Source organism: Oryza sativa, chromosome 5 (genome assembly GCF_034140825.1).
Source record: "Oryza sativa Japonica Group chromosome 5, ASM3414082v1".
NCBI lineage: Eukaryota > Viridiplantae > Streptophyta > Magnoliopsida > Poales > Poaceae > Oryza > Oryza sativa.
The window spans coordinates 4,679,657-4,705,627 of NC_089039.1; the positions used below are offsets into that span (position 1 = coordinate 4,679,657).

Below are 25,971 nucleotides of genomic sequence, written 5' to 3' on the forward strand. Positions count from 1 at the left end.
TGCAGCAAAAAAATAGAAAACTCTTTTTTTTTTTCAATTTAGCATTGTTCAGGTTGCCTCAACTTATTCCTTATTCCTTGTCCTGGTTCTACAGTGAAACTCTCATCAGGTCAGTATTCACCTTTCCAATTTATGAAAGCTGTTAAGAAAAAAAGTTTATTCAAGGGAAAACTACCTATACTTGCTTATAATTAAAATTTGCCTTCCTTATTTTAGCACAACAAATCATATCCCTAATTTTTTTTTTCTGGCATGGATAATTGCAATCATACCATAGTTCTAACTCTCCTTGTCCTCTTCCTTCGCTACTCGAATCATGCTCAACGCCGATATATTTGTCCCGAACAACTTATCCCTTACAGCCATGTACTCCGGCCATGTCACGGCCTGATACACGGCCTTGCTCTCCGGCGACCCCGCCGCCACGAGAGGTGTCACCTTCATGTCGGCCGGCGGACCGAGGAAGTAGGGCATGGAGATCCGGTCTCTCTCCCGGTTCACGACGGCGCGGTGGAACACGCTGTGGAAGCGCCCGTTGGTGAGCACATGGAAGAGATCGCCGACGACGACGATGAGCGCCCCCGGCGTCCCCGGAACCGTCACCCACCGGTCCGGCCGGTGGCGGAGCAGCTGCAACCCCGGCACGGGGCTCTGCAGGATGAAGGTGAAGAAGCCTGAGTCCGTGTGCGCCGCCAGCCCGACCACCCGGTCTGGATCTGGACACCTAGGGAACCTGCGTGTGGCCATGTCAGAGTGACACGTGTCGATCAGCTCCAAACACCATTGCATGTGAAGATATATTTGTATGGAAAAGTATTTTCTAATTGTGTATCATACATGTAGTTTAAATAGTTATAAAAAATCATAGAATTTGATAAGATAGATTACAATAATAGTATAAAACACTATATAAATATGTAAAATTAAATTCGATCTACACACGAAGTAAAAATAACAAATTTTACTAGTATTTATTGCCTGATTTTATTATTTTTGTTTTTTTAGTTGTAGATTAAATATAGCTTGTTTATAAACTTATATTTTCTCAAAATCGTATGTAAATGATGGGTGCAGTGCTATGGCATCTATGCATAGAAAATCCACATCCATATGAGTTTACATACATGTTGAGGTGAATCGTCGACGTCAACGTTTCGCGGATCTTCCGCTCGGTCTCGCCGCCGGGGGCATCGTTGCCGGCGAGCCCGAGCGCCTTGAAGAACATGGCGAGGAGCCTCTCGCCCAGAGCTCTCATCGACGAGTCGTACTCCTCCATGGCGGAGCTGGCCGGGCCGGATCGGACGAACACGCGCGGAAGCTAGCTAGGTTAGTTGCATGCAAGCAATGGCGGATCGATCGATCGATCGGCGGTAAACGCGTACCAGAAGCGGTGGTAGTCGTCGCCGGCGTCGGGCCAGACGCGGCGGAACTCGTCGCGGATGGCAGGGGGAGGGAAGGTGTAGCCCTCGGCCCACATCTGCTTCGGGTACCGGAGGAGGTACGGCGGCACGCCGTAGCCGGTGTTCCCGCCGCCGGGCCGCCGCGCCCCGCGCGCCTTGTCGTCCGCCGGCAGCGCGAACAGCCGCGCCGCCTGCGCCTCGACGCGCGCCAGGGCCTCCGCGGTCACGCCGTGCCCGACGAGCAGGAACCCGCCCCACTCCTCCGCCGCGCGCGCCACCGCCGCCACCGCGGCGTCGTCGCCGCCGCTCATGTCCACCACCGGCACCGCGTCGCCGCCGTCCGCGTCCGCCGCCGCCACCGGCGCGGTGTCCTTCTCGTGCATCCCCTTCCACACGTGCGACTCCGGCACGCGCTCCGCCCCGCGGAAGTTGAAGTAGGCGGCGGCGACGCCATTGTCGGCGGCGGCGGCCAGCGGCGAGGTCGGCGAGGTCGGCGAGGTCGACGACGATGTCATGATCTGCATGAACTCGTTGGCTAACGCACAAAAGCCTGTGACTAGTGATGTACGATAAATTAATTTGTTGGCATGACCATTTCTTTCGCGTGATTAATAACGAGATAGCATGGCTAAATTTGGGCTTGCATTATCTACAAAAAAACTAACTTCTCTCCGCATCGTTCGGCACAAAATCAGAAATGGATAGGATCGGATCAAGCTTTGTTCTAATTTAGTTCATTGTCAGAACTAAACATTTGTCATAGTTTTTTGTGCTCCCTTAATTTTGGTTTCGATCTCCTTCAGTTTGTGCTTTAATTATATACTCCCTCCGTTTCAATATGTTTGACGCCGTTGACTTTTTTAAACATGTTTGACTGTTCGTCTTATTCAAAAAATTTAAGTAATTATTAATTTTTTTTCCTATCATTTGATTCATTATTAAATATATTTTTATGTAGGCATATAATTTTATATATTTTACAAAAGTTTTTGAATAAGACGAACGGTCAAACATGTGCTAAAAAGTCAACGGTGTTAAATATTTCGAAACGGAGGGAGTACTAAAATTAGCTTATAGCATGTGAAATATTACCAATTAAACATAAAGTTCATTAAACTGCAAGCATTGAAATATTAAATTGTTGTTGTGTCAAAATTCAAAATTGTGAAAGAACTCGTTATGGGCCAACAAATGTAATTATATATGGGCCCAATTTTAGAGCTGTTAGTGGCCCGGCCTTTTTCATATGGGCCACTTTACTTGGTTGAGTTTAAACTTTCAAGGCATTAAACTTCAGTGGTCGTATGTTTATTTATATGGAGTAAGTTCATCACACGTCCCTCAAATTTGTCACCAAGTTTAAATTTCGTCCCTGAAAGGCAACACCAGATATGATATGTCCCTCAACTTCCAAAACTAACGGTTTTGACGGTGGTTTCGACTAACGTAGCGCCTACCATTGGCATGGCATGAAAACCCGTGAAACCCACATGTCAACGAGTGTCCGGTTAAAAATAAAAAAAAATGTTACAATGGGTTCCACCTTCCTTTTGTTTTCTTTCCTTGTATTGTTCTTTCTCTTTTCTCCTTTCTTGCTTCCTTTACTTCCCAGTGACGAAGCACGGTGCGTCGGAGAGGAGGGGAGGAGCTGCATCCTCTACTTCGCGCCGACGAAGAAGGCCGTGTCCACACGTGGCGCTCGCTCTGGCGTTGTCAACTTCGCCATCCACATCCATTAACTTCTTCCTCCACGACGCATTTGTCCACTTCCCGAAGGTGGCGCTTGCCACAGCGGCTTCACGAGGCTCACCTTGCACGTGGAGCGGAAGAGCCATATACTACGGCAACAACCTCATGTTCGATGTGTTCCTGCGTACTGTGACCTGACCGAATGGCAGAGGAAGTACGACGTGGTCTCCCACCCGGTGGCGCGCCGAATCAAGGAGCTCCATGTTCGACAGTGAGTTCTGCCTCTCCCTCGGTCCCCAGCCATTAGAGACACTGGATCGCTTCTGGTGCGGCACTCCAGCAGCTGAGCGTGCGGAGCTCGCCACTGTGCACCTCGAGTCCGTCTTCCTCACTGGGACGGAAGATGGTTGCGCCCGCCTCCACTTCCTGGCATCAACCTGAGCAGGCTCCTCCTCGCGCATGCCACCGTCGGGAGCCGCTGCAGCGCCGCCCACCGCAGCACCTCCTGCTTGTTCTCCTCCTCCCTCCATGACCCTGACCCGCTGGTCGCCCTTCTTCTCGCCGCCCACGGCTGGTTGCCGGATGCCATCCATGAAAAGAAGCAAGACAAGACAAAAAAAAAAAGGAAAGGGAAAAAGTGGGACCCACTAAAATTTTCTTATTTTTAACCGAACACTTACTGACACGTGGGTCCCACCTTTTTTTAATTTTTAAGTACCACCTCAAACGCCATGTAGGCGTCACGTCAACCGCAATCGCCATGCAAACTGCCTTGGACCTTATTTGTACCGATTTCAAAAGTTGAGAGACATACCGGTTTATGGACGAATTTCATACTTTGTGGCAAATTAAGGGACCTAAGTGAACCTCCTATGTTTTTTTTTGGTCATGCGAGTAAGGTGTTATTTGGTGAGTCCAATGTGACCATCATTGACATAAAATAACTCTAAGAGAATATTTAAATAAAACAAAAATCTATTTTAATTTCTATCAATAAGAATATAGGAGCTGCATCGAGCTAATATTGAGTGAGGAATCATCATCGAATCCGGACCATGTTAGAAATTATCCTAGAATGAATCCGGATCATGTTTTTTTTAAAAAAAACAAATACGAAACAAAATAGCTCACTATTTCTTGAGCTTTTCTGTCGGCCCTTGTTACGTGTTCTATCTCACTTTACATGATATAGAACGCCTATATAAAAAACCTACTCCTTTCGTCCCAAAAAAAAAGACAAACCCTGGTTTCCGTGTCCAACGTTTGACCGTCCGTCTTATTTGAAAAAATTATGAAAGAAATTAAAAAGACAAGTCACGCATAAAATATTAATCATGTTTTATCATCTAACAACAATGAAAATACGAATTATAAAAAAATTTCATATAAGACGGACAGTTAAAGTTGGACACGGAAATATAGGGTTTGACTTTTTTTTTTTTGAGACGGAGGGAATATGTTGTTGTCAGGTGTGTACGCGTGTATGGTATGCATATTACGCGTGTTCCATGTAGTCCTAAAAGAAAAAAAGGTGCTCGTCACGTCAGGTAATTAGTTTACCAAGGACTAAAGTCGCCAAATTTCACAACAAAATTCAGTCGAAGTTACAAAATTAGCCCAAACCCTCGACAAACATTTTGTTCAAGCCAAAACACTGCATAGAGTACTTATTTGATGAACATACAAATACACCAGGTTTCCATCCATTGCAGAGAAAAGAAAAGGTAATTAAACACATCAACACAACGCATTGCAGATTTACAGCACTCAAATAATTAATTAAGTACATAGATACATTTTTTATTCAGACAAAGCAGATGGACAACGATGAGTGTCCCAGTGGACGTCACAGTCCGCATATCACTTCGTCATGACGACGTCAGCAGCAGCAGCAGAGTGTCTCGAGGCAGCACTCGCAGGTCTCGTAGCAGCAGAAGCAGCAGCACAGTGTAAACAGGCTGAAAAGAAGCAAAATCATTTCTGAAACTGACAAAAAATAAATTTAACTGAAACAAACGAAAGATTAAGTGCTGTCAGGAACACTTCAGCTTGTAAGCTATAGCCAAAATTTGAATTTTAATTTTTAGAGGGTTTTCAATAGTAGTTTATTTCTCAGCATTTGCCTTTAAATTTCTAACAACACATATATGCAATTTTTGTTCATAAAATATATTTTTTTGGCGGATTAAGGTGTTGCGGCTTATAATCAGCACAAGCGAGACAATGACTATGTCACTGGCTCATAAATTTGAGAGTTTGAAATGAAATGGATTTATTGAAACAAAATCATATAGTACAATTTGATAGTAAATACTTCATCCGTATCAGAATATAAGAAGTTTTAGTGTTGGACGCGGTTATTAAAAAAGTATGTAGAAGTGGAGTGGTGGAGAGTTGTGATTGGATAAGTAGTGAAGGTAGGTGAGAAAAATGAATGGCGAAGGGTTGTGATTGGTTGGGAAGAGAATATTGGTGGAGAAATTATTATATTTTGGAACAAATTTTGAGAGCTAAAAGTTGTTATATTTTGGAACGGAGGGAGCTACTTCCATCCTGGATTGCAGCTCAGGTTTACTGTTCTTAGTACAGGAGTGAAAGCCAATCCTAACTGCATGAATTAGATATAGAAAAAAAATACACTACATGATAATGATTGGCAACTACCACACTGTTCATCAGATGGTGTATTCCATTTTATCAAACAAGACAAAGCTAGCTTGGTAGAAGCACTGTTTGGAGTGTTCAGTGTTGGGTGATGATTTATGAGTTGGATATCTCTGTCAGGAAAGTAGGCACCATATCGCTCTCTGCATTTTTGGATACTAATCTCTAGAGTCTAGACTTATCACAATATGAGCCATGATAATGATATATGTTTCAGCCTTTGGATGTTATGTATATCTTGATAGACTAGAGCAACTAGACCAAATACTAAAAAAAAAGTGAAATCAGTAAGAGAGAATTTAGGGCAATTCAAAGAAGGCAGATTCTTTTAAGACAGTTTGTGAGCACTATATTGCACATAGGATTTGTGTGGTTGGCTATCTCTGTCATATTCATGAAATTTGACACCATATCGCTTTTTTATCCCAGACAAAGACCCATAGTTTTTTTAGACAAGGGTATTTTTTACTCGGCCTCTACATCTAACCAGTTATATGCAGCCTTTTTAAATCAGGAACTTAGCCTATCGAATAGGGAAACCTAATCTGAAATTCGCTACTATAGAGATTTGAACTTAGGATATTGGGGTGCTACTCAGGTTACTGCAACCACTAGACTAAAAAATAAAATAAAATAAAATAAAATAAAAACCAAAGGCCGAGAGTGTTCTCCGTGCAGTTGTAACCTTTATGTAATTGGCTTCCAGTATCTAAACATATCACTTGTTCAGACTTTAGAGATCAGTCTCTAACCTTGGGGGCTTGATAGTTGATGATCATAGATCCTGGAGCCCTTTTAAGTTATGAATCTTGATAGCCTAGCCTAAATGCTCACAGAAATATCTAAGGAAATCCAGCTTGAACATAGCGACCACCTAACTGATTGCAGATGTCAGTATGATATGATCTTGTAATGTTCGATATTATGATCTTGTGAGTTGTAGCACAGAAATCTTGCCTATTTTGCGTAAGACAAACTAGTGATAAAAAGTGGTTACATCGATGTGAAATGTTTTAATTGAAACTTGAATGTTTATATCACAGTACATCCAACAAACTAGGCAAAAAAGAGTGTGGTTTGTGAATGTGTTTACTTTAAATTCCACAGGAAACTCATCAAGGATATCATTATCATTTAGAACTCCAGTAGAAAACACATTAAAGAGGTTTCGAGCAACCGAAAAGAACTTCTCTCTTCTCAATGAAATGAAATGCAATTCTTCTGCGTTTTCGAGAAGAAAAATAAAAAGAAGAGAACGTGACAGGAAGTTTTACCATGCATATAAGCAGCCTTTTTCCTCATGGCGCCTCTGAACATGATCTTTGTATGTCATCTCCTGGGCACTTGGAGGGTTATACATCTTGTTTTTTCTTCTCACTGATTCAAGTATTCCAGACCCTGAATTTGTACCAAAAGAGAAGAAACAAAAAAGGCTATGACAAAAGCTGGAAGATATGCAGTGGCTAAGTAGCTATCTTTGCGGATGTGAAGCCTTCTTGGCTTCTTTTATAGAGAGCAGCTCAGCTCAGCTCAAACTTCCAATGTGCCAGTTCCAAGCACACAAACCAGTAATAAAGACTTGACAATTGGAACAATAATTGTGGCTGTTGGTTGTGTGCTGTTTGTTGGAGTAGCTATCTATGTAGGCCGAGTTTAGTTCCAAACTTTTTTTTCAAACTTTCAACTTTTCCATTACATCAAAACTTTCCTACACACACAAACTTCCAACTTTTCCATTACAGCGTTCCAATTTCAACCAAACTTCCAATTTTAGCGTGAACTAAACACACCCTACAGAACAGTTATGTACTTATGTTCACTATATCGAAATTTACTTGTAAAGAGAATATCCTAAGCGCGTAGAATAGTAAATTTATCCAACTTTTTATTCAGTATATGTACTATTTCAGACCATTCAAAAATCAGTTCCCAAATTAATTTAATAACTTCTAGGTCTAGTTTCTAACTATCAACCCTACTACTACATGCTGCATTTTTTAAAAAAAAAAAACTTTGGAGAACTGGACAGATCACATCAGAATTGGATCAGACCAGATCCATAATGATTCTATGGGCAGATATATTTCTTACGAGTATGATATATCATATATATCTAGCATTCTAAAATGAAAAAGAGAGATGGGCTCCTCATAGCTGGATGAAAATGACTAGCATTGAATATATTTAGGTGAAATGAGGTCCCTCTAGCATTCATCGACAGATGGTTACACCATCAATCCATCATCATGTACCAGACTTTATTTTCTGAAACTATATAGTCCATCTGTCATTATTCAGGAATGGCGACATCCATCTATCTGTTCATCATTACAAACTAAGCATGGAAAAAATGCTGACAAGGAGGGAGGAAAGGTATATAATTAAGTTCTTGTCATATAAACAAGACTTGTGTAAAATTTTGGAACAGCTTTTCTAGAGGAATTTTACAGGTAGAATTCATAATATCAACCCCAGAGGTTAAAGTATAAGAAATATATTCATAATATCAACCCTTATACCACAAACATCCAGTCATACTTTTTAGTGTGAAGTCCAAATTTCCTATGCTTTTCAGCTTGTCAAGCAGACAAGAGGAGAACAAAATGCGGTTGAGTTATCAATTCATGAAAAGCACTGGGGACTTGCCTCACTTTTGTTCATACATCAAGTCAGGTGATATTGAATATATCCATTAGAATCGGTGAAATGAAGAAAGAAGCATTGACATTCGCATAAAAAACAGGTACACCTGGAAATTTTCCAAGAAAATCAATCTCAGTATCCTCAGTTGTTCACAGAGCAGTCGGGTTTAATTGGACATTATCTTCTCAAACAGAGAAATGTCCATCACTAGAGAGTACACCATTAAAGAATCACAAGTTCATCCTCAAACCAATAACTATTAATTACAGACTTGAGCACAAGGGGCTTACAAATATAACAAAATGCCCTGCACATAACCCATACAAGCTAACAATGAAATGAACCGAAGTACATTCGAAATTCCGAACGCATGTCATATTATGTCATGGTGGGTGCTACCAAGGGAGCAGATGCAGGAAGAACAGAGAAACCAATGTCTCCGGTGACTGGACGGAATGACGCGTTTCTCTCTAGGTTCTCCCATATAAGCTTTCTCCGCTCCTCAGATGCAGCTCGCTTTTCTTCCTCCTCTTGGAAATTCCTCTGACAAGTTAACAACAGTCCCTCATCCATTTCAAGGAACATTTTCCGGACGTTCATTGTTACATTTAGAACTGATTGGTTCCAGTGCCAACGAGTGTTCCTTTCCAGCGCTGGATATATGATCGGCATAATAGTTTGGCGATTTTGGGAGATCAAATCAAACAAGTGCTCATTGTTCCACAGGAATAGTGCCCTCTCAGCAACCTGTTAACAAGGATGAAAAATTGCTCTTGAGTTTCCATGCTACTCAACACCGTGTGCAAATTATAAAAAATTGCATATGACAAACAACTAATAAGATTTTCCATTCATCCTTTGCCCATATCGTTGGATGGCGCATACAAGTACTAGGTTGATCTAAGGCCTCGTATAGCCATAAAAACTCACACCAGTGTTACCTGGCATGAATATGAACAGGGCTACACTTATCTCTACTTCTCAAGCCTCATATAGTCCAACAACAAACTTCTCCAATGAAGAGAAAAAGGAGACAAGTATTGTATCCATTAAGCTTTCTAAAATATCCTTCTGCTATATCCAGCATATGTGTTATTTGTGAACTACACGGCAAAATTTTCATCACAGAAAATGAGTAGAACAGTTTCAGAACCTGGGATTTAACAATATTATATGAAATGCTCAGCTGACAAGTTCAATCATCTATACCCTTTTTTCCAGTTAAGTTTCTTGTTTCTTCCCTCTAGCTAGCAACCGTGACCAAAAACAAAAAAACGTTTATATTGTTGATTGGTTGATTCATATTATAGAGTTCATTGTCAGTTATGTAGTTTGGATGTTCCAACTCAGGTACTCTACATTATGCTATGTCTTCCTTACAAACCAGTCACTAGTGTTTTTTTTACACCATATTACCCTGTGCTACCACAGAAAAAAAATGGAGCCAGCTTGGAAGTTTCACAGATGCAAAGGGCAGGATGTTTGAGGTGATGTATTAATTTTGATAAGCTTCTAATTATTCAAATACAACATGGAGTGTTTGCTGCTTATTACCAAGATAACATGAACTCCCACCTCCACAAGTCATGCAAAGAGATGGTGGAAAACTAAGCAAAAAGAAGTAGGTTGTTTCTAATCTTGTAAGACCATGTGAAGGGCCTTACAAAGGGAACTCTTTGTGCATACAACACAAACTGTCAAAATAATTGACATAAAATGCAGTGCTTGTTTAGGAATACCAATGCTACAGGGAAAAAAATCCTGATCCTGAAATGAATTAACTCCCCAAATTATAAAACATGTGCATGACGACTTCTCAGCCTTTTTTATCACCTAAGCTAGATACTTGTTGCAGTGATGCGTCAGAACAATATTGAGTAGGCTCTAAAACAGTGAGCACTGGTTGACTAATGGATGTTTCAAACTGGAAGTCCAGGAACAGATTTTACCTGAAAGTGTGAGCTATTTAGACAGTGTGCAATCCTTCGAAACAGCGGAACCATGCACTTCTGGAACTCAGCCATTTCTGTCAATTCCAGCACCTCCTCCAACTCCCCAAGGAACATCATCTCCTTCTGACTGTTCGTCACTGGCCAGTACTTCAGTAGGCCTCTGATTACAGTCCCCGCGAGCTTTGGTTCCTTCTCGATGAATTGTATAATACAATACGTCAATTGCGGGAGATACACGCCCACCGTTTTCGGTTTGTGAAGAGGAACTAACGCCTTCCACAGGAACAACTTATGCTCCTCCTTCAATGGCTTCGCGAACCCACTAATCACACTCCCAAACACCTCCAACAGCTCAGCAATCCCATTGTGGCGATCGGTCTCGAACACGAACCTATAGAAGATATTGCTCACCGCCTTGCGGATGAAAGGCCGGTTGCCCATGAATTTGCCGTATATCCTATGCAAGACTGTCTTCAAGCATTCCCTTTCTCTCGGATCATCGGAATCGAACAAGTCGAGCAACCTAGACACAAAAGAATTGTCCATGTACTTGCGAGCAATCTTGACGTCGACGACCGGGGACATGACGAAGCGGAGGAGCAGCTCATAAACGGCCTGCAGGTGGTACCATGAGGGATCGAAGAAGGGCTCGTCTTCGTCGGCCTCCGCCGCCCCGGCGGCGCCGGACCGGACCTTGGGCGGGAACACCCTGAAGAGGTTGATGGCGAACATGCGGACGCAGCCGGAGATCATCGCCTCGGTGAGGGGCTCCTCGGCGGCGCCGACGCAGTCGACGAGGGACACGAGCACCTGCCGCTTCCTCTCCCTCTCCGGCGAGTCCCTCCCGCGCTCTGCGGCGGCAGCGGCGGCGGCGGAGGAGAAGTCGAACACGACGCAGCAGACGTTCAGCTTCCGGAGGAACACGTCCTCCCTGGTCTCCCCCTCCGCTCCTCCTCCTCCTCCTGCGGCGGCCGCGGGCGGCGCGGGAGGCTCCCCATTCCCGGCGCCCTTCGACAGCGGCGACTTGGCCGTCGGCGAGCCGCCGCCGCCGCCGCCGGATTTCGGCGCCTTCCACGAGATCTTGCCGAGAAACTGCTTCCACATGGCTCCCAACCCACTCCAATCAAACACCCATCCCTCTCAAAAAAAAAAAATCCACAACCACCAAGAAACCAAAAGCCCAAATCTTGCAAAGTTGCAAAGGCAAAGAACCCGTCTTGCCACCCACGCACGCGCTGTGTTGTGCCCGCCGCAGCGGCTCAGATCCGGGGGCGGGATGTTGGGGAGGGCGAGGGCGCCATGGATGGGGATCTCGAGGTGGGGAGGAGGAGGAGAGGGGGGGCAAAAAGCTGAGAGCTTTTTGGCGTTTAGGGCGGATTGGGAGTGAAGAGGAGGGAGTTTACAGCTGTGTTTTGCTTGGCCATCTCACCTGAGGAAGAGGATGAAGGATTGAAGAGAGAGAGAGAGAGGAGAGAGAGAGAGAGAGGGGATCATCTGGGCCGTCCATTTTTGAAGGAGGATGATGCATCGGCCGTTGAAACGATTTCTTTTTTGGAGGTTTTATTTATGTATAATTGTGGATGGATTGTGGGAATGGGTTTTCTCAGTTGGAAAAATGCATTTGCTTGCTACATTTTGTGTAAAGAATTATAATACATGGCATGGCTAGATTAGAGGGTTTAAAACGAAAATTTGTTGGTATCATAATAGATGCTAATTGCTACTCTCATGTCCTAGAATATAAGAACCTACGATCGGGTAGGCATTAAATGTTTCATCCGTTACCTAGGTTCTTATATTTTGAGATGGGGGAAATAGTAATTGACATTGCAATTGTAATTACAAATGCCAAGCAACACATTTTAGAGAAAAATGTTTTGTTCCAAAGAAAAAAAGAGAAAGCCATGAGGAGGTAGCAAGATATGATTATATCAATAATTGTTAGTGTTAGTGATATGCCCTAGAGGCAATCATAGAGATGATTGTATCATATACTATGTTTACATACTTATCCGACATTGTTCCTTGAAATAGATAACTCCTTATTGGTTAATGAATATGTGATTCTTTCATGAGACTCTTTATGTTGTTTGTTACTATTTCTAAAGGATCCCTGATCAAACATCATATGTGGAACAAATATGTTTATATGATCAGCACATGTATTAATTGATGATCATGTCTTATGGATCATGGTATAGAGATACCAAATTAATAATGTGAACACATGTTGGTGAACATGTTGTTGGATAGACCTAACATGAGACACTGCAAGAGCCATATGTGTTGTATCATCAGTGATCTCATTTAGTGTTGGTGTTGAATCCTTAGACCTGAGATTATCATGGTTCCCAACATGCGTAGTAGCTTACTTAGGGACTGCTAAACGCTACTCCGTAATTGGGTAGTATAAAAGTAGTTTTCGGGTATGCTATGAAACATGTAGTGGGATATGAATAATTAAGATGGGATTTGCCCGTCCTATGGAGAGATATCTCTGGGCCCCTCGATATTGTAGATTATGGAAGTGCATGGCCATGCCAAAGGTGATTGAGGAATCAATCACAAGTTGTCGGAGAATGAACTCCTCCACCAGGGAACCGTGAGGCCCCCCTTTGTGAGTTCGGCCGGGGGCAGCGGGTGAGATTCGAGGGCTTGGTGAGCGGAGCTGTGTGATCTTGAGAGGGTTAGGCCCTCCCAAGACGATGAGAAAAAAAAGGTTTATAAAGGTTCGGGCCACTGAGAAGCGTAATACCCTACTCCTGTGCATGATTGATTGAATGTAGAACACAAATGATTGGGGTTGCGAGACCCAAGCGCCAGTTCGCTCTGAAGTCCCCCTCCACCACTAAGCATGGATCTCCTTTTATACTTCAAAGGGATTACCACATGGGCCCAACAACCTAACCTAGCTCTGGTGGAGAAGTATTATAATCTTTGCATTAAATACATATCTTGTCTCTTGACTTGGGAAGCCAAGCACACGTCGTCTTGATGATGGGGCATGTCAAATCTTGCCGCCTGACACGAGGGATGCCCCTGTCAGTCACCATTTAATGGGTGAAGACTTCTGGGCTCCTATTACACCGGAAAACGGGAGCCTTGCTTTGACCAGAGCGGGAGGACCGACTCCGGCTAGGATAAGAGGATGAGAACCTCTCACCATCACTATTTGATGGGACATGTCAGGCTGCATGCCGCCTGACACACGAGCAGCGCACAGGCGCACTAGCTAGTCCCATCGGTCATTCGACCGGTCACAGACCGATTGAGTGCACTGCATGCCGCATTAAATGCGGCGTGGCGCGACCGCTCGGGACGCCATAAATGCGGGTAGGTGGGCACCTGGAGGCGGACACCTAACCCACTGTACATGGTGACCTAGAGAGGGGGTCGGGGGAGCTCGACCCCTAGTCACGGGAGGGGGCGGCCGCCGCCCGACCTCGGGCCCGATCCCCCCTCGGGGGGGGAGCCATGTGGTGCCTAGGGCGGCCTTCTCCCTCTAGTCTCGGCCAGGGAGTGGCCGCCGCCCTACCTCGGGCCCAACCCCCCTCGGGGGAGGGCCACGTGGCACTGGAGGGTAGCCTCCTCCATCCAGTCTCTGGGAAGGAATGGCCGCCGTCCTACCTCGGGCCTGACTCCCCTCGGGGGAGGGCCACGTGGCATCGGGGGGCAGCCTCCTCCGACTAGTCTTTGGGGAAGGAGTGGCCGCCACCCCACCTCGGACCTGACTCCCCTCGGGGGAGGGCCACGTGGCATCGGGGGGCAGCCTCCTCCCTCTAAACCTGATACCCCCGGGCCTATATCACCGACACAAGTTATGTAATCTATCAACAAGTTCGAGTGAATGATTGAGCTATTAGAGGATGGCACATATCTAGCCTTGAGCTTAATTGATATCGTGAGGCAAAGGGGTTCATACAAGTACACACTAGAGGTTCAGCCGATATGATCTTTATGTATGCCCGGTGGGTCAATACGTTCTGCTAGGGGCCGCTGTTGACACGTGGACCGAAAATGAGTTTTCGGGTTACAGCCGAGTATATATGAACCTATAGGGTCGCACGCTTAATGGGCCGGAATAAGGGGATTGGATAGAGATCCAATATGAGCTTAATGCGGATAAGGATCCGAATAGGAGTCCTACGGGCCTTGGAGGCCCGAGTGATGGATCCTATATATTCGTGAGGGGTGTGACCGGCGGAAGTATTACATCACGTGAGAAACCCTAGCAGTCACTTCCCTCCCCAAGCAAAACCCTAGCCGCGCGCGGGTGCTAGCACATCTGCGCGTGGCGTTCCGTCCCTGTACGTGTGGATACCGGTAGAGGCGCCGCTGGTTTGCGGTGCTGATCGGCGTGGGAATACGGCGAGGAGAACGCACAAGGAGGAGAAGGTCGAGCCGGTGCGATCGACTACTTCCTCTACATCGACGCGCGCTACTTCGCGAGAGTTACTTCGACTTCTCAGCGTCCTCTTTCGCTGCGCAGCGTGTCGAGTGGTAACGATCTATGATCTAATACTTGCATGGTTCCTGGTTTACGCGATAGAAAATTTTGATTTATGCTATTGTAGCCTACGCATATCCCAACAATAATATCGTTTGTTAATGAGATATCCATTATTAAAAAAACAATAGCATTGTTTCATGTACCTTTGCTACGAGTCGTCCTCCTCCTCTTCAACCATCGATTTTTTCCACGTAAAACAATACTACCAAAAAAAACCACCCCACTTGAAAATTTTGATCTTCTCACGCAAAATTGATGTTTCTGTAAAGCTGGATAGAAAAAAATTGAATCCCTTAAAATCATTATTCCACCTTCCTTTAATCTTATAAGTGTAATAGTGTCATAGAAAAGAACAGATAATTCAATGCGACATAGGCGGGAAACTTGGTGGTTTCAAGTCTTTTTTGGCTTAGAATTTATTTGTGTTGTGTAAGTTGTGTTTTTTTAATTTGACAAAAGAAAAACTTTACGACCAAAGTGACAATGCCAACTTTTTTTTCTCAGGTTGCTCTATATGATTGCCTAATTTAGGGACAACAGCTTGTTGGTGATAAGTGCGTGTGATCCTTTTTTTCAAAGGAAAGTAATGCCACATGATTAATTCATTTGTGATAAATTAATTAGCATGGTACGAAAAGCACATCTAGAGTGGGATGCATTTATGGGTGGATGTCCGTGATTTCTTGTTGATGTGGTTTATCAAAGAATGTATTAGGTAAATTAAAGAAGAATGTTGTGTTAGGTACATCATTGCAGTGTTTTCTTTGTCTGATGCACCTGTTGAGGACAAAAGAAGTCCATTATAACACATATTTGTAATTAGATCATCCAAAATATCTTTTCTATAATACATATTCTTATTGTTCAGAGGGAGTGCTCAACTTTTATAAATATATAAACACCTTTTCCTTTTTTTTTCTTTTTTCAAAGGTAAAAACAATACAGATGCCGTTGCTGATTTTGCTGATAATGTCTGACTTTTTTTTAATATCGTCTACTACTCCCTATGTTTCACTAAGACATTTTGGTCTTTCATTTTCATCATTAGTCTAAATTCACGTTAGCACTATTCCGTGCTCTACAGCGCGAATATTAGTTCGAGCGCCGCACAACGCCCTCTCCTTCCGTTTTCCCCCTTTCTACCACCCCACCTTTCCTCGCATCCCACCTTTTATCGGTTCGTTTTTTTTTGTTTTTTACCACTCCACCTTCCGTGTTTTTTTTCTCTTTTCCATCTCATCCGTGCTTCATAAATAGACCCGGTAAAATATTAACCATCCAGATTTTTCTGTTTTTCGTTCCTTCTCTGTAGTTTTCCTGTTTCTGCTTTTTAGTAAAATATTTACCGTCTATTTTTTCTTTCTGAGTTTTTCGTTTTTCTAGTATCTCCGCACGTTTCAAAAGTAATGAATTTACTCCATGGAGTTTTTCATTTACTCCCAGCCTCCCACATATGCTCGTTCAAAAGTAAACAAATTTACTCGCACATATGACGCCATACCTAGATAGTCGTAAAAGAATTACTACTAGCTTACAATGCTAGTAATTATTTTACCAATATTATAAATATTCTTTAGATTTTGTGGTCTATGAGTAAAACAATTACTACCTTCCTCTCGATATAGCCTATGATCTCGTAGCTACCATGTAGTAAAATATTTACTGATGTGTTCAATACACATTATAAGAGTAAAAACTGAGATTTCGTGGTCTGCGAGTAAAACAATTACTACATTCCTCTCGATATAGCCATGATCTTGTAGCCACCGTGTAGTAATATGTTTACTGATGTGTTCAATATACATCATAAGAGTAAAAACTGATACTAAGAGTATTGTTGATCTGTATCACAAAATAGTCGTATGAATGAAAAAATTACAGGTTCAATCACACACAAGCGATAAAATTACTCACAGGTGAATCAAACTAGAAAAGAAAAAAATGATTCAGCCAAAAAGCCAAAAATCCATCTAGTGGCTTTGCTGGATCTTGCTATAAGGATGAAGAGCACGATCTGTGTCTTGTGACTGGTAGTGGAGAGGGCAACCGGGTGGCGAGCAATAGTCAACGATGGAATCATGGAAGGATGTAGCGGTGTGGTATATATAGAGATGAGCAAAAAAAGAAAAAATAGCAAACAACCTCCATCACCGGTGGACTCCACCCTATCCTCTGCAGCCAGCCGCATGGAGCACGATGTGCAAATGTAGGACCTATGCAGCCCATCAATTGAGATTTGGCAAAATTGGAGATTGCACGTTAATTTGATTTGAAAAAAAAAAATTGGGGCTTCAAGCGTGAAGTTGAAGGAGAGTATGCAAAAGCAAATCAGAGTGTCATTTCCTTACTTGCTTGTTCTATCAATGTCGCCGGCGTGGAGCAGCCGCTGATTGTTGCTATTGGCCTAGGCGAACACCTCCTTGCTGGTTAAGGTGATGCTCAGTGTCCGGCAGCGAGGCCCAAAGCAGTGCCTTAGCCTCAACCGCTGCCGGCCACCGCCATCAACCGCCACGGTGTCATCGTCCTCCTCCATGGTGTGTCGCCGATCTGTGGGCTGGGATGGTGGATCGATTCAGATCCGAAAAAAATGGGAAAAATGAAGTGGGGGCGAGAGTGGTTGATTGGGTACAGGAAAATAGAATATATACCGGAAGCAGAGAAGTTGTTTTTATCGAAGTAAATCATTTACTCTGATAATGGTGGGAGCACGATGCGGGACGTGGGGTGGGATCGGAAGCAGGGGAATTGTTTTTATTATCGAAGTAAATCGTTTACTCGAATAAAGGTGGGTGGTTGAGGCGCACGACAAGAGTAAATTGTTTACTCCGACAACGGTAGGAGTGGGATGATGGGACGTGGGGTGGGGTGGGCCTGAGCTGATGCATGTTTGGCGCTTGAAATATTAGGAGCTGCTAAATTCATTAACATACGTATGGATTTGTACACATATACAAAGCACATATATGAATCCATGGATAAATGATCTATTTAAAATTTGAAACGTCTTGTAATATAAAACATATAAAACAGAGATAGTAATAAGTTATTGAAAATATTAATGACATTTATATTATATCTTGCACCTGTCATCAATGTCAGAACTTCAGTAGTAGTATTAAAGTGAAAGTTATTTTGTAAATCCTAGTAATAAATGTATATATGCTTCTGTTTATATACACAAATCATTTATGTTCGCCGTTGTTGCTTAATCGCCACTGTTAAAATAAAAAAAATATTGCTTATTCTTTTAACAGTTTTTCTTTTTGAATTGGTAAAATTTTTAGACCAACTGCTAGAAAACAATCCAAAGGATCTCCATGGTGTCAGCTTATAACAAAAGTGTTTTGTATTATTTGACAGAAAATTCTTAGGCCCTTATAGCTAATTTCGAAAATCCAATGATTATAGCAATCTTTCCTAAACGACAAGTCATCATGGAAAAGGGCAGAAATAGGTGCATCATGGAACAAGAAATAGGAAACCCCAATTAATTGAATTGTGGTTGATCCATCGTTGCCACCCTCCCTGACGGACCACGTGTAGTGTAATAGTGGGGATGGTGTTTGCTTTAGCCTACTGATGAAAATTCAGTCTCAAAGAATACCAATAAGCCTCATTTAAACATATTACATGCATGTGTATATTCAATTGGAAAACATGTAGTAGTACCATAATCACCTTTTGAATGGTGTTGAAATGGAGTAGCACAATAATATACACATGTGTGCCTCTTAGACAGGCCCTTTTAAGCTAAAGGGTGACGGATTATCACGTGCACATTTTCCAAGCTCATTATAATTAAAAAAAAAACAATTTCATCAGTGTTACCTATAAATTTTTTTAAAAATCAAGTTTTCAACTATTAATATTTAATTCATTCTCTTGTGCCTGCGAATGATTGTCATAAGATTAGTTTCACTCATCATCAATTGGCACTTTAGAGGATAAATTATCCAAATATATGGTAGAAAACCCAACTTAGATGAAAACTTGTATAAACTCCGATAAAAAAAATTGCCAAAAAAGGAAACATATGTAGATAAGATGAAGTTACATAGCCGTGCATCTTGTGTAAACTTGATTCCTTTTGAGATATGAAAAAAAAATTCTGAACAAATTGTGAGGATATTATTTTGTTTTGAAATTATTTTTTTTATATTACAAATGAAGTCATGTTTGGACTTTCACATATTTGTGTAACATCATTCATCTACATGTGGGAGTTTTGTACTGAATTTAGGGTTTACATGATTTTTTATCTAAGTTAGGGTTTTCACTTTATATTTTCCCTTTGGAGTCTATCGATCCCATCGATTGGCTGATTTTTAGCATAAGCGAAACGGCATATTTACAAACGAAAAATAATTTGGGAATAAAACCTTTATATACGTGTTCTTAGTGATATAAAAGCAAATTCTGAAAAATAAACTTTGATGAAAAAAATCTCAAAATCAACTCAAAATTTAAGATTGAAAATTTAAATTTTAGCTGATAAGCATAATCATAAGCGAAAATATGAGGCCATATATTGTGTATGATGGTGTGTGCATATATGCGTCTCCAATTTAATTGGGAAAAAAGAAATAATTTACTAATTTACATCTGTGTGATTGCTGCGTTGGCTTGTGATATCTGTCTTCTTAAGAAAAAGAAAGAAATAGATCGAACACATCAATAAACACAGGTGGATGTATTGGTCCAACCATCATTCTTGTCCCGTGCGTCAGAAGCCAATAAATAATGTCGTACCAATTCTACCTACTAGGCAGGACAATTTTTCTTAGGGCAAGTTTAATAATATAGCCAACTACTGGCTCTAATTCATCTATAACCAATCTAATAGTTTATTCGTACAATAATTACATATTACACTATTAATACCTGGTCTCACCTGTCATACAAACACTGCGCCTTGGAGTCTGTGCTATAGCTGGCTACAAGTCTGTAGCTCGCTGCTTTTCTCTCTCCTCATTTATCTTCCTAAAATATGTTTGCAACTGACTAATAGCTGTATCTGATCTTATCTTAAAGACATACTACTAGTAATTAGTAGGCCTCCGCAAAAAAAAAGTAATTAGTAGGCCTATAACCTATTCAAGATGTGTTAAAGGTAGTAAGTTGTTCTGACATTCTCTCTTGTGCTTTTTGGCACTACAAATAAAATGCTTAGAGCAAGTTTAATAGTATAGCCAACTACTAGCTCCAATTCATCTATAGCTAATATAATAGCTCATTCATACAATAGTTACATACTACACTATTAATATATGGTCCCACCTGTCATGCACATCCTGCGTCTTGTAGTCCGTGCTACAGCTGGCTATAAATCTATAGCCCGCTGCTTTTCTCTCTCCTTATTTATCTCCTTAAAATATATTTGCAGCTGGCTTATAGCCTACTATTGTACCTGCTCTTATGCTTATGTCCCTGTCCATCAATGCAGTGGCAAAAGGGATTAGGTAAAAATACCAGCTTAATTTAAAGCCATTGACAATTCACAATAGGAACCCAAAAGCATGGAATCACTAGGAGGCTACCATAAATACTGTCACGATTTGCCAACGAGATTATTCATGAATGACAGGCAGATGAGAGAACAGAGAATCGATGCAACCAAATTAGTACCAACAAGCACACACCAAAGAAACAGAAAAATAATTAGCCTGCCTTGGCGCTTACTGCAAACATCTTCCACGCAAAGGCAAATCACAAGGATACAAAGGCAACATATTGCAAGGAACAATTTATGTTGCTTTCTTTTCACTCATACTTAAGTCATGTCAAGAAACAGTGCTTTTGAATTCCTCTTATATGATATGAAGATGTGCAGAGAAATGCAGCATATATTGCACTCAGCATTCAAACCCTACATAATCTTACGTGAAGATGATTAATAGATGAACTCTGGCAGTGAAATGATTATATGAACACTTCAACAGAATCCACCAATAACTGAAAATAAGCTGAACATAGCAGCACGAGCAAGAAGAGTAAACTTTAAATAGCTTATAACACCATGCAGTAAACATAATCTTACAACAAAATAGTTATTAACATGACAAGTTATATGATTCTTGCACCATCACAGGCCTCACATGCACATCACATTATCGAACAAACTAGTGGTAGAAAGCATGTCGAAGAACAGGGGCTCAGTGAGTGAGACCAATTTTATTTATCGAGAAAACAATCTATGGGTGTATTTTAAAGCATCACCGCTTCGCTCATCTATATGGAGAGACTACTGACTGGTAACAAAGCTACAAGCTAAAAACCATTTCTTTTCTGAAACTCAATAGCACGATGGAACCAAAAGTCGAAGTCGATGACTGTACACATTTCTCTCACAGACATGGAAAAACCTCAGCAAGCAAAGATGGCTTCCTCTCATGCTTCTCAAAGACAGGAGCAGAGATTTGCGACTCATCAAGCAGATCTTGGTGCTGCATGTGAGAAGGGGGAAAATTTAGGATTTTGCCCGAAAATACGTTGTTGAACCATACAGAAAGTCACGGTGGCAACTATGAAAAACAACATACAAGACCAAGAGGACACTGTACCTAAATTGACTGCTTCAGAGCTTTTCATGAGACGAAGACGTTGGCAGGTCTCCACAAACATTCTGCAGGAAAAAATAGCACATTAGAACTTTTTATAGACTAAACTTTTTGGAGAAAATATCATCCCTCTAAACCATTTCAGTTTTCATGTAAAGCACAGTAACTCAGTTGGCTGTGATCTGACAAATAAAAGAAAAAGGAAAAGTAACATCCCATCATGGCTAAGAATTCAGATGTGTCCCTAGATAGGAATCAGATCTCCTATAGGTCTATGTAAATAATAGTGTGACAGGAATTTAACTTTAGTGAAAAGATGTTATGCAAAGCAAAAGGAGAAACATAAAACTAAAATGATACAGTTGACCACAATGAAAAAGAAATGTTTGTTGATCAGTGTTAAACCAAAAGGTAGACAAGAACAAGCAAGCTGGAAATACAACCTTATCAAAAGCACGCTATCATAACCAAATCAATTCTTTAATGTTCAGGCCATTATTTATCTATGTGGAGAAACAAATACATCAAAGTTGTTTAGCTTGTTCTCTCAAAAAAAAGGGGGTTGTTTACCTTGTCGGTTCTCAAGAAAAGAAAAGGTTTGTTCAACCTACTAATGATTAATGCAAAGATACAGCAAAATGAACCAAAGTGACAACTCCCAGGGATACTATTGATTTCTAAAAACTTAGAATATCTGGATGGAATGAGATAAGACAAAACTTTGAGGTCAGTATAATTCCACATTTCAATTCAATATTTTCACCCTTCAGAGTTTCTCAGTTTCACATGAAAGGAGAGTAAGTAGTTCCATTTTCACAATCACACCGTGGCTTGTACATTTGGTGCATTTATAAGTTATACAACACAAAGAAAGCAGGTTATTGTCAGAAAAAAGAAACTAGTATATGTATATGAGTTTAGGAGCTCTGCCTAATGCATCATAGGAGTAAAAAGGGGTAAATGCCTTCAAGCACTTCGTTCCAGTTGTTCTATTTGGATCCTAGGTTCATGGATGTAGCCGCTGCATACACTCCGTCTCCCATCAAATGGAATATCTCATCATCATTTGCAGCAAATAATTTCTTAGCTAAATTTATTACGTTAGCTTGCTGCTAAACTCCTACTTAAAGAACCTAACATGATCCACAACCCATAAGTAAAGGGCCATTTGCGCAATATCCCACAAATAACAAATGGTACCCAACCAGAAAATCAAAATTTTTATGTCAGAATTGAAAAAAAAAAAGAACTACCCCCATGACTCATGTTCCATATAGGAAAACGTTAGCCTTGAATCATAACATACTAACACAGTAAGCATGAAAATCCCAATTTCCTATGTTGCTGGTACCAGATCCATCATGAGTTGTACTGGAACTGAAATTAACTACTACACCCAATCGAACAGAGAAACTGACATACTACTGCACCCAATCGAACAGAGAAACCGATAACTGATCCATCGACCACTGTCTAGATGAACATAAACATCATACGCTAGCTTCTGCATCTGCAGATTAAAATTTAATCCAATTCCAAGCATAACAGAGAAGCTACTAGTAGGGAATCAAACCAAAATTAACTAACTCACTTCCAGGGGACGTCTCCGACGAGCATCCAGTCGCCGTCCTTGTCCTCGTACGTCGGCACGTACTCGTTGCCGCTCACCGCGTCGACGAGCTTCATCTCCTCGTTCCCGAGCTTGCCTGCGGCCATGGACGAACGCATCCAGAGCTCTCAACAACGTACGGCATCGCGCAAGAACAGCGGAAAGGCACAGAGGCGCACGAGCATGTCGACTCACGGATGGTGAAGTGGGAGAAGAACTTGTCCTGGAGGGCGGCGAGCAGCTGGTCGTAGCCCCGGTACGCCTCGAGGTCCACCTTGCGCAGGTACGGCGCGCCGTCGACGGCCACCTTCACGAACTTGGCCTTGCTGGAGGACGCCGCCGCCAACGCCGCGAGCGCGTTCTTCCGGAACGCGCGCACCGGCGGCCACCCGACCACCCGCGCCCTGCGCCCGCCGCGACGCGCCATGTCAGGCTGCAACCTCAAATGGGCCAAAATCAAGTCAGAGAGAGAGAGAGAGAGAGAGCGCGTACTTGGGGGAAGGGGGGGACTCGGTGGCGGTGGAGCCGAGGCGGTTGTCGGGGTCGTCGTCGGTGGCGGAGGCGCGCTTGCGGTCGGGCTCCGACGGCGACGAGGAGGAGGAGGATGACGAGGAGGAGGAGGAGGAGGAGGAGGAGCCCGGGAGGCGGAGGGTGAGGGCGGTGTCCTCGAAGTCGAGCCCGGACGCCGCCGATGACTCCGTCGAGCTCCGCTCCGTCTCCACCGACATGGTCGCCGGCAGCGGCGGCGAAGCCGTGGGCGTTGCTCTTCTCTCTCTTTCTCTCCGGTCGCCGGCGGCGGCGACGGCGGCGGCGTCTCTCTCTCTGCGAGGTGCGGCGGCGGAGGAGATTATAGTAGGCGGTCTACCGGTCGCCGGGGATTTAATCCCCGGGTGCTGACCAATGATACGCTGACACGTGTCTCCTCTTCTCGAAACAGATCTCTGTTGCATTTTTCATACAGGCCCAAATATTTTTGTAATTTAGGAAAAGCCCAATATGTTTATTTAGCAAAATTTAAGATTTACAAAAGATAATTATAATACTCTATCAAATTATGTATGGTTGGTAGTTGGGTAAAATGGAGAAAATTTTAAGGGCTCATTCGGAATGGAGGAAATGTGAAGGAAAAATGGAGGATTGATGATTCCTTTGAACTGGGTACTGTAGATGTATTCATTTGAAAGGGTTAGCTATCTTGAATTCCATAGGAATACTATTCCCTACCCATGTTTTCACAGGAAAAAAGAATCCACTCTAGCCACTTTGTTGTAAGAATCCTGTGCATGGAGAACAAAAAATTCCTATGTTTTTTAATCCTCTGTTTTACACATACAATCCTATCATATTTCTATATTTTCCCTATTCCTTCGTTTTTCCTATCCTATATTCCGAATAAGCCCTAAATTGGAGATGATTGATGTGACAAAATAAACTTTCATGTATTATTGTGTTTCCTCCACCCAAAATAAATTTATTTCTTTTTACCTATCCTATATATAGCAATACAAAGATAAAAAGATTAAAATGCTCTTAACTTTTACAAATCTCAATGTAATTGTCTCCCCCTTTCTTCTGTCCCAACGCATTTGCCCATTCACAAACTACAACATAATAATTATTTGAAAGATATATTTATTTTAGAATAAATAAAAGGAGGCAAAGAAGAACTTATTTTAAGACGAAAGAAATACTCGTCTGTTTGGGACGGAGGGAGTGATGACCACAATGCCGATACCTGTCAGTAATATCTGTGAAAGGGAAGGACCTATCGCGAAAAGTGTTAGGGGGTTGTGCAGCATTAACGCGGGTGCCGGTTAGTATGAATGGGGTGGGCCCGGGCTGCCGGCTGGCGAGCCCATCCGCGCCGCTCGCCCTCGCGATCCGACGGCGGGGAGAGGCGGTAATAAAGGCGTAAACGGGAGAGGAAAGCGTACTTGGGAGGGGGGAGGAGGGGACAAGCGGGAAAGGAAAGCGATTGGGCACGTGGGGCTTGTCGGGTCGTCGGCTACGTGTCGGGGGATCCGACCCGTACCTAACTCGCTGTGGGGGGATCGAATCGCTTTCCGCCCCCGCACGCTTTGCACGAGAGCGACGCACCGCCGTGCCGTTCTACTCACGGCTCGTGCCTGTGTTTTTTTACCGGAAAGAAATACTCCCCCGTCTCGTTTGAAGTGCAGCCCATGATTTTTCGTATCTAATTTTTAATCCTTCGTCTTATTTAATTTTTTTAAAAAAACTTAAAACATAAGTCACGTACAAAATATTATTCATATTTTATCATTTTATAATAATAAAAAATACTAGTTATAAAAAAATTTCAAATAAAACGGACGATCAAAGTTAGACATAAAAATTTATGGTTACACTTAAAATAGGACGGAGAGAGTACACAACAAGACTTAAACCTATTATATATTTAGGGCCCCTTTGATTTGGAGAAAAAACATAGAAATTTTGGAGGATTTTAATCCTATAGAAAAATTTCCTATGAAGCCCTTTGAAATTCCTATGGAATGGACAATCTCCCTTTGAAATTCCTATGGAATGGACAATCCTATAGAGATTTTGGAGAAAATTTAGCAAGAGCTTCAATCTCTTGGTAACTTTCCTTTGAGTCTATCTCTCTCATCCAATTCCTGTGTTTTTCCTGCGGTTCAATCAAACGGTAATTTCTATGTTTTTCCTACGTTTTGTAATCATCTGTTTTACACTTATATTCCTATAAAAATCCTACGTTTTTCCTATTCCTACATTTTCTCAATCCTACGATTCAAAAGGGCTCTTAAATTTTTCCAAATAAGTTATTCATTCTCTATATTAAAACTTGAGTTAAATGAAGAGATAAATTAAATATTTAATCAGAACCTAAAAGACAATCTTAATACTTATTGGTTGCATACGTTCGTACTCATCTCTATTTATCTTTAAGATCAAAGAGAAAAACTGC

General features: G+C 42.2%; 3 protein-coding genes across 4 annotated transcripts; all 3 read right to left on the minus strand.

The window, feature by feature from the left end:
• Positions 1 to 2,006, minus strand: LOC4337968 (gibberellin 3-beta-dioxygenase 1-like). Its single transcript, XM_015783400.3, has 3 exons — positions 1,383 to 2,006; positions 1,125 to 1,283; positions 1 to 733 (listed from the first exon to the last, which is right to left on the minus strand). The coding sequence occupies exons 1-3, from the start codon at positions 1,922 to 1,924 to the stop codon at positions 280 to 282; spliced, it is 1,155 nt and encodes a 384-aa protein (XP_015638886.1). The 5' UTR covers positions 1,925 to 2,006; the 3' UTR covers positions 1 to 279.
• Positions 2,007 to 8,460: 6,454 nt separating this feature from the next.
• On the minus strand, positions 8,461 to 11,770 carry LOC4337970 (serine/threonine protein phosphatase 2A 57 kDa regulatory subunit B' kappa isoform-like). Its single transcript, XM_015785211.3, has 2 exons — positions 10,346 to 11,770; positions 8,461 to 9,143 (listed from the first exon to the last, which is right to left on the minus strand). Exons 1-2 carry the CDS (start codon positions 11,450 to 11,452, stop codon positions 8,775 to 8,777), a joined length of 1,476 nt encoding a protein of 491 aa, XP_015640697.1. The 5' UTR covers positions 11,453 to 11,770; the 3' UTR covers positions 8,461 to 8,774.
• Positions 11,771 to 20,838: 9,068 nt separating this feature from the next.
• On the minus strand, positions 20,839 to 23,923 carry LOC4337971 (auxin-responsive protein IAA15-like). 2 transcript variants are annotated; one of them, NM_001402502.1, is made up of 5 exons: positions 23,517 to 23,923; positions 23,220 to 23,428; positions 23,007 to 23,121; positions 21,419 to 21,480; positions 20,839 to 21,301 (listed from the first exon to the last, which is right to left on the minus strand). In NM_001402502.1, the coding sequence occupies exons 1-5, from the start codon at positions 23,750 to 23,752 to the stop codon at positions 21,285 to 21,287; spliced, it is 639 nt and encodes a 212-aa protein (NP_001389431.1). In that variant the 5' UTR covers positions 23,753 to 23,923; the 3' UTR covers positions 20,839 to 21,284. The 2 variants fall into 2 exon arrangements, with proteins under 2 accessions (NP_001389431.1, XP_066166318.1); XM_066310221.1 differs by having other exon boundaries at positions 23,204 to 23,428.
• Between the last annotated feature and the right edge of the window lie 2,048 nt (positions 23,924 to 25,971).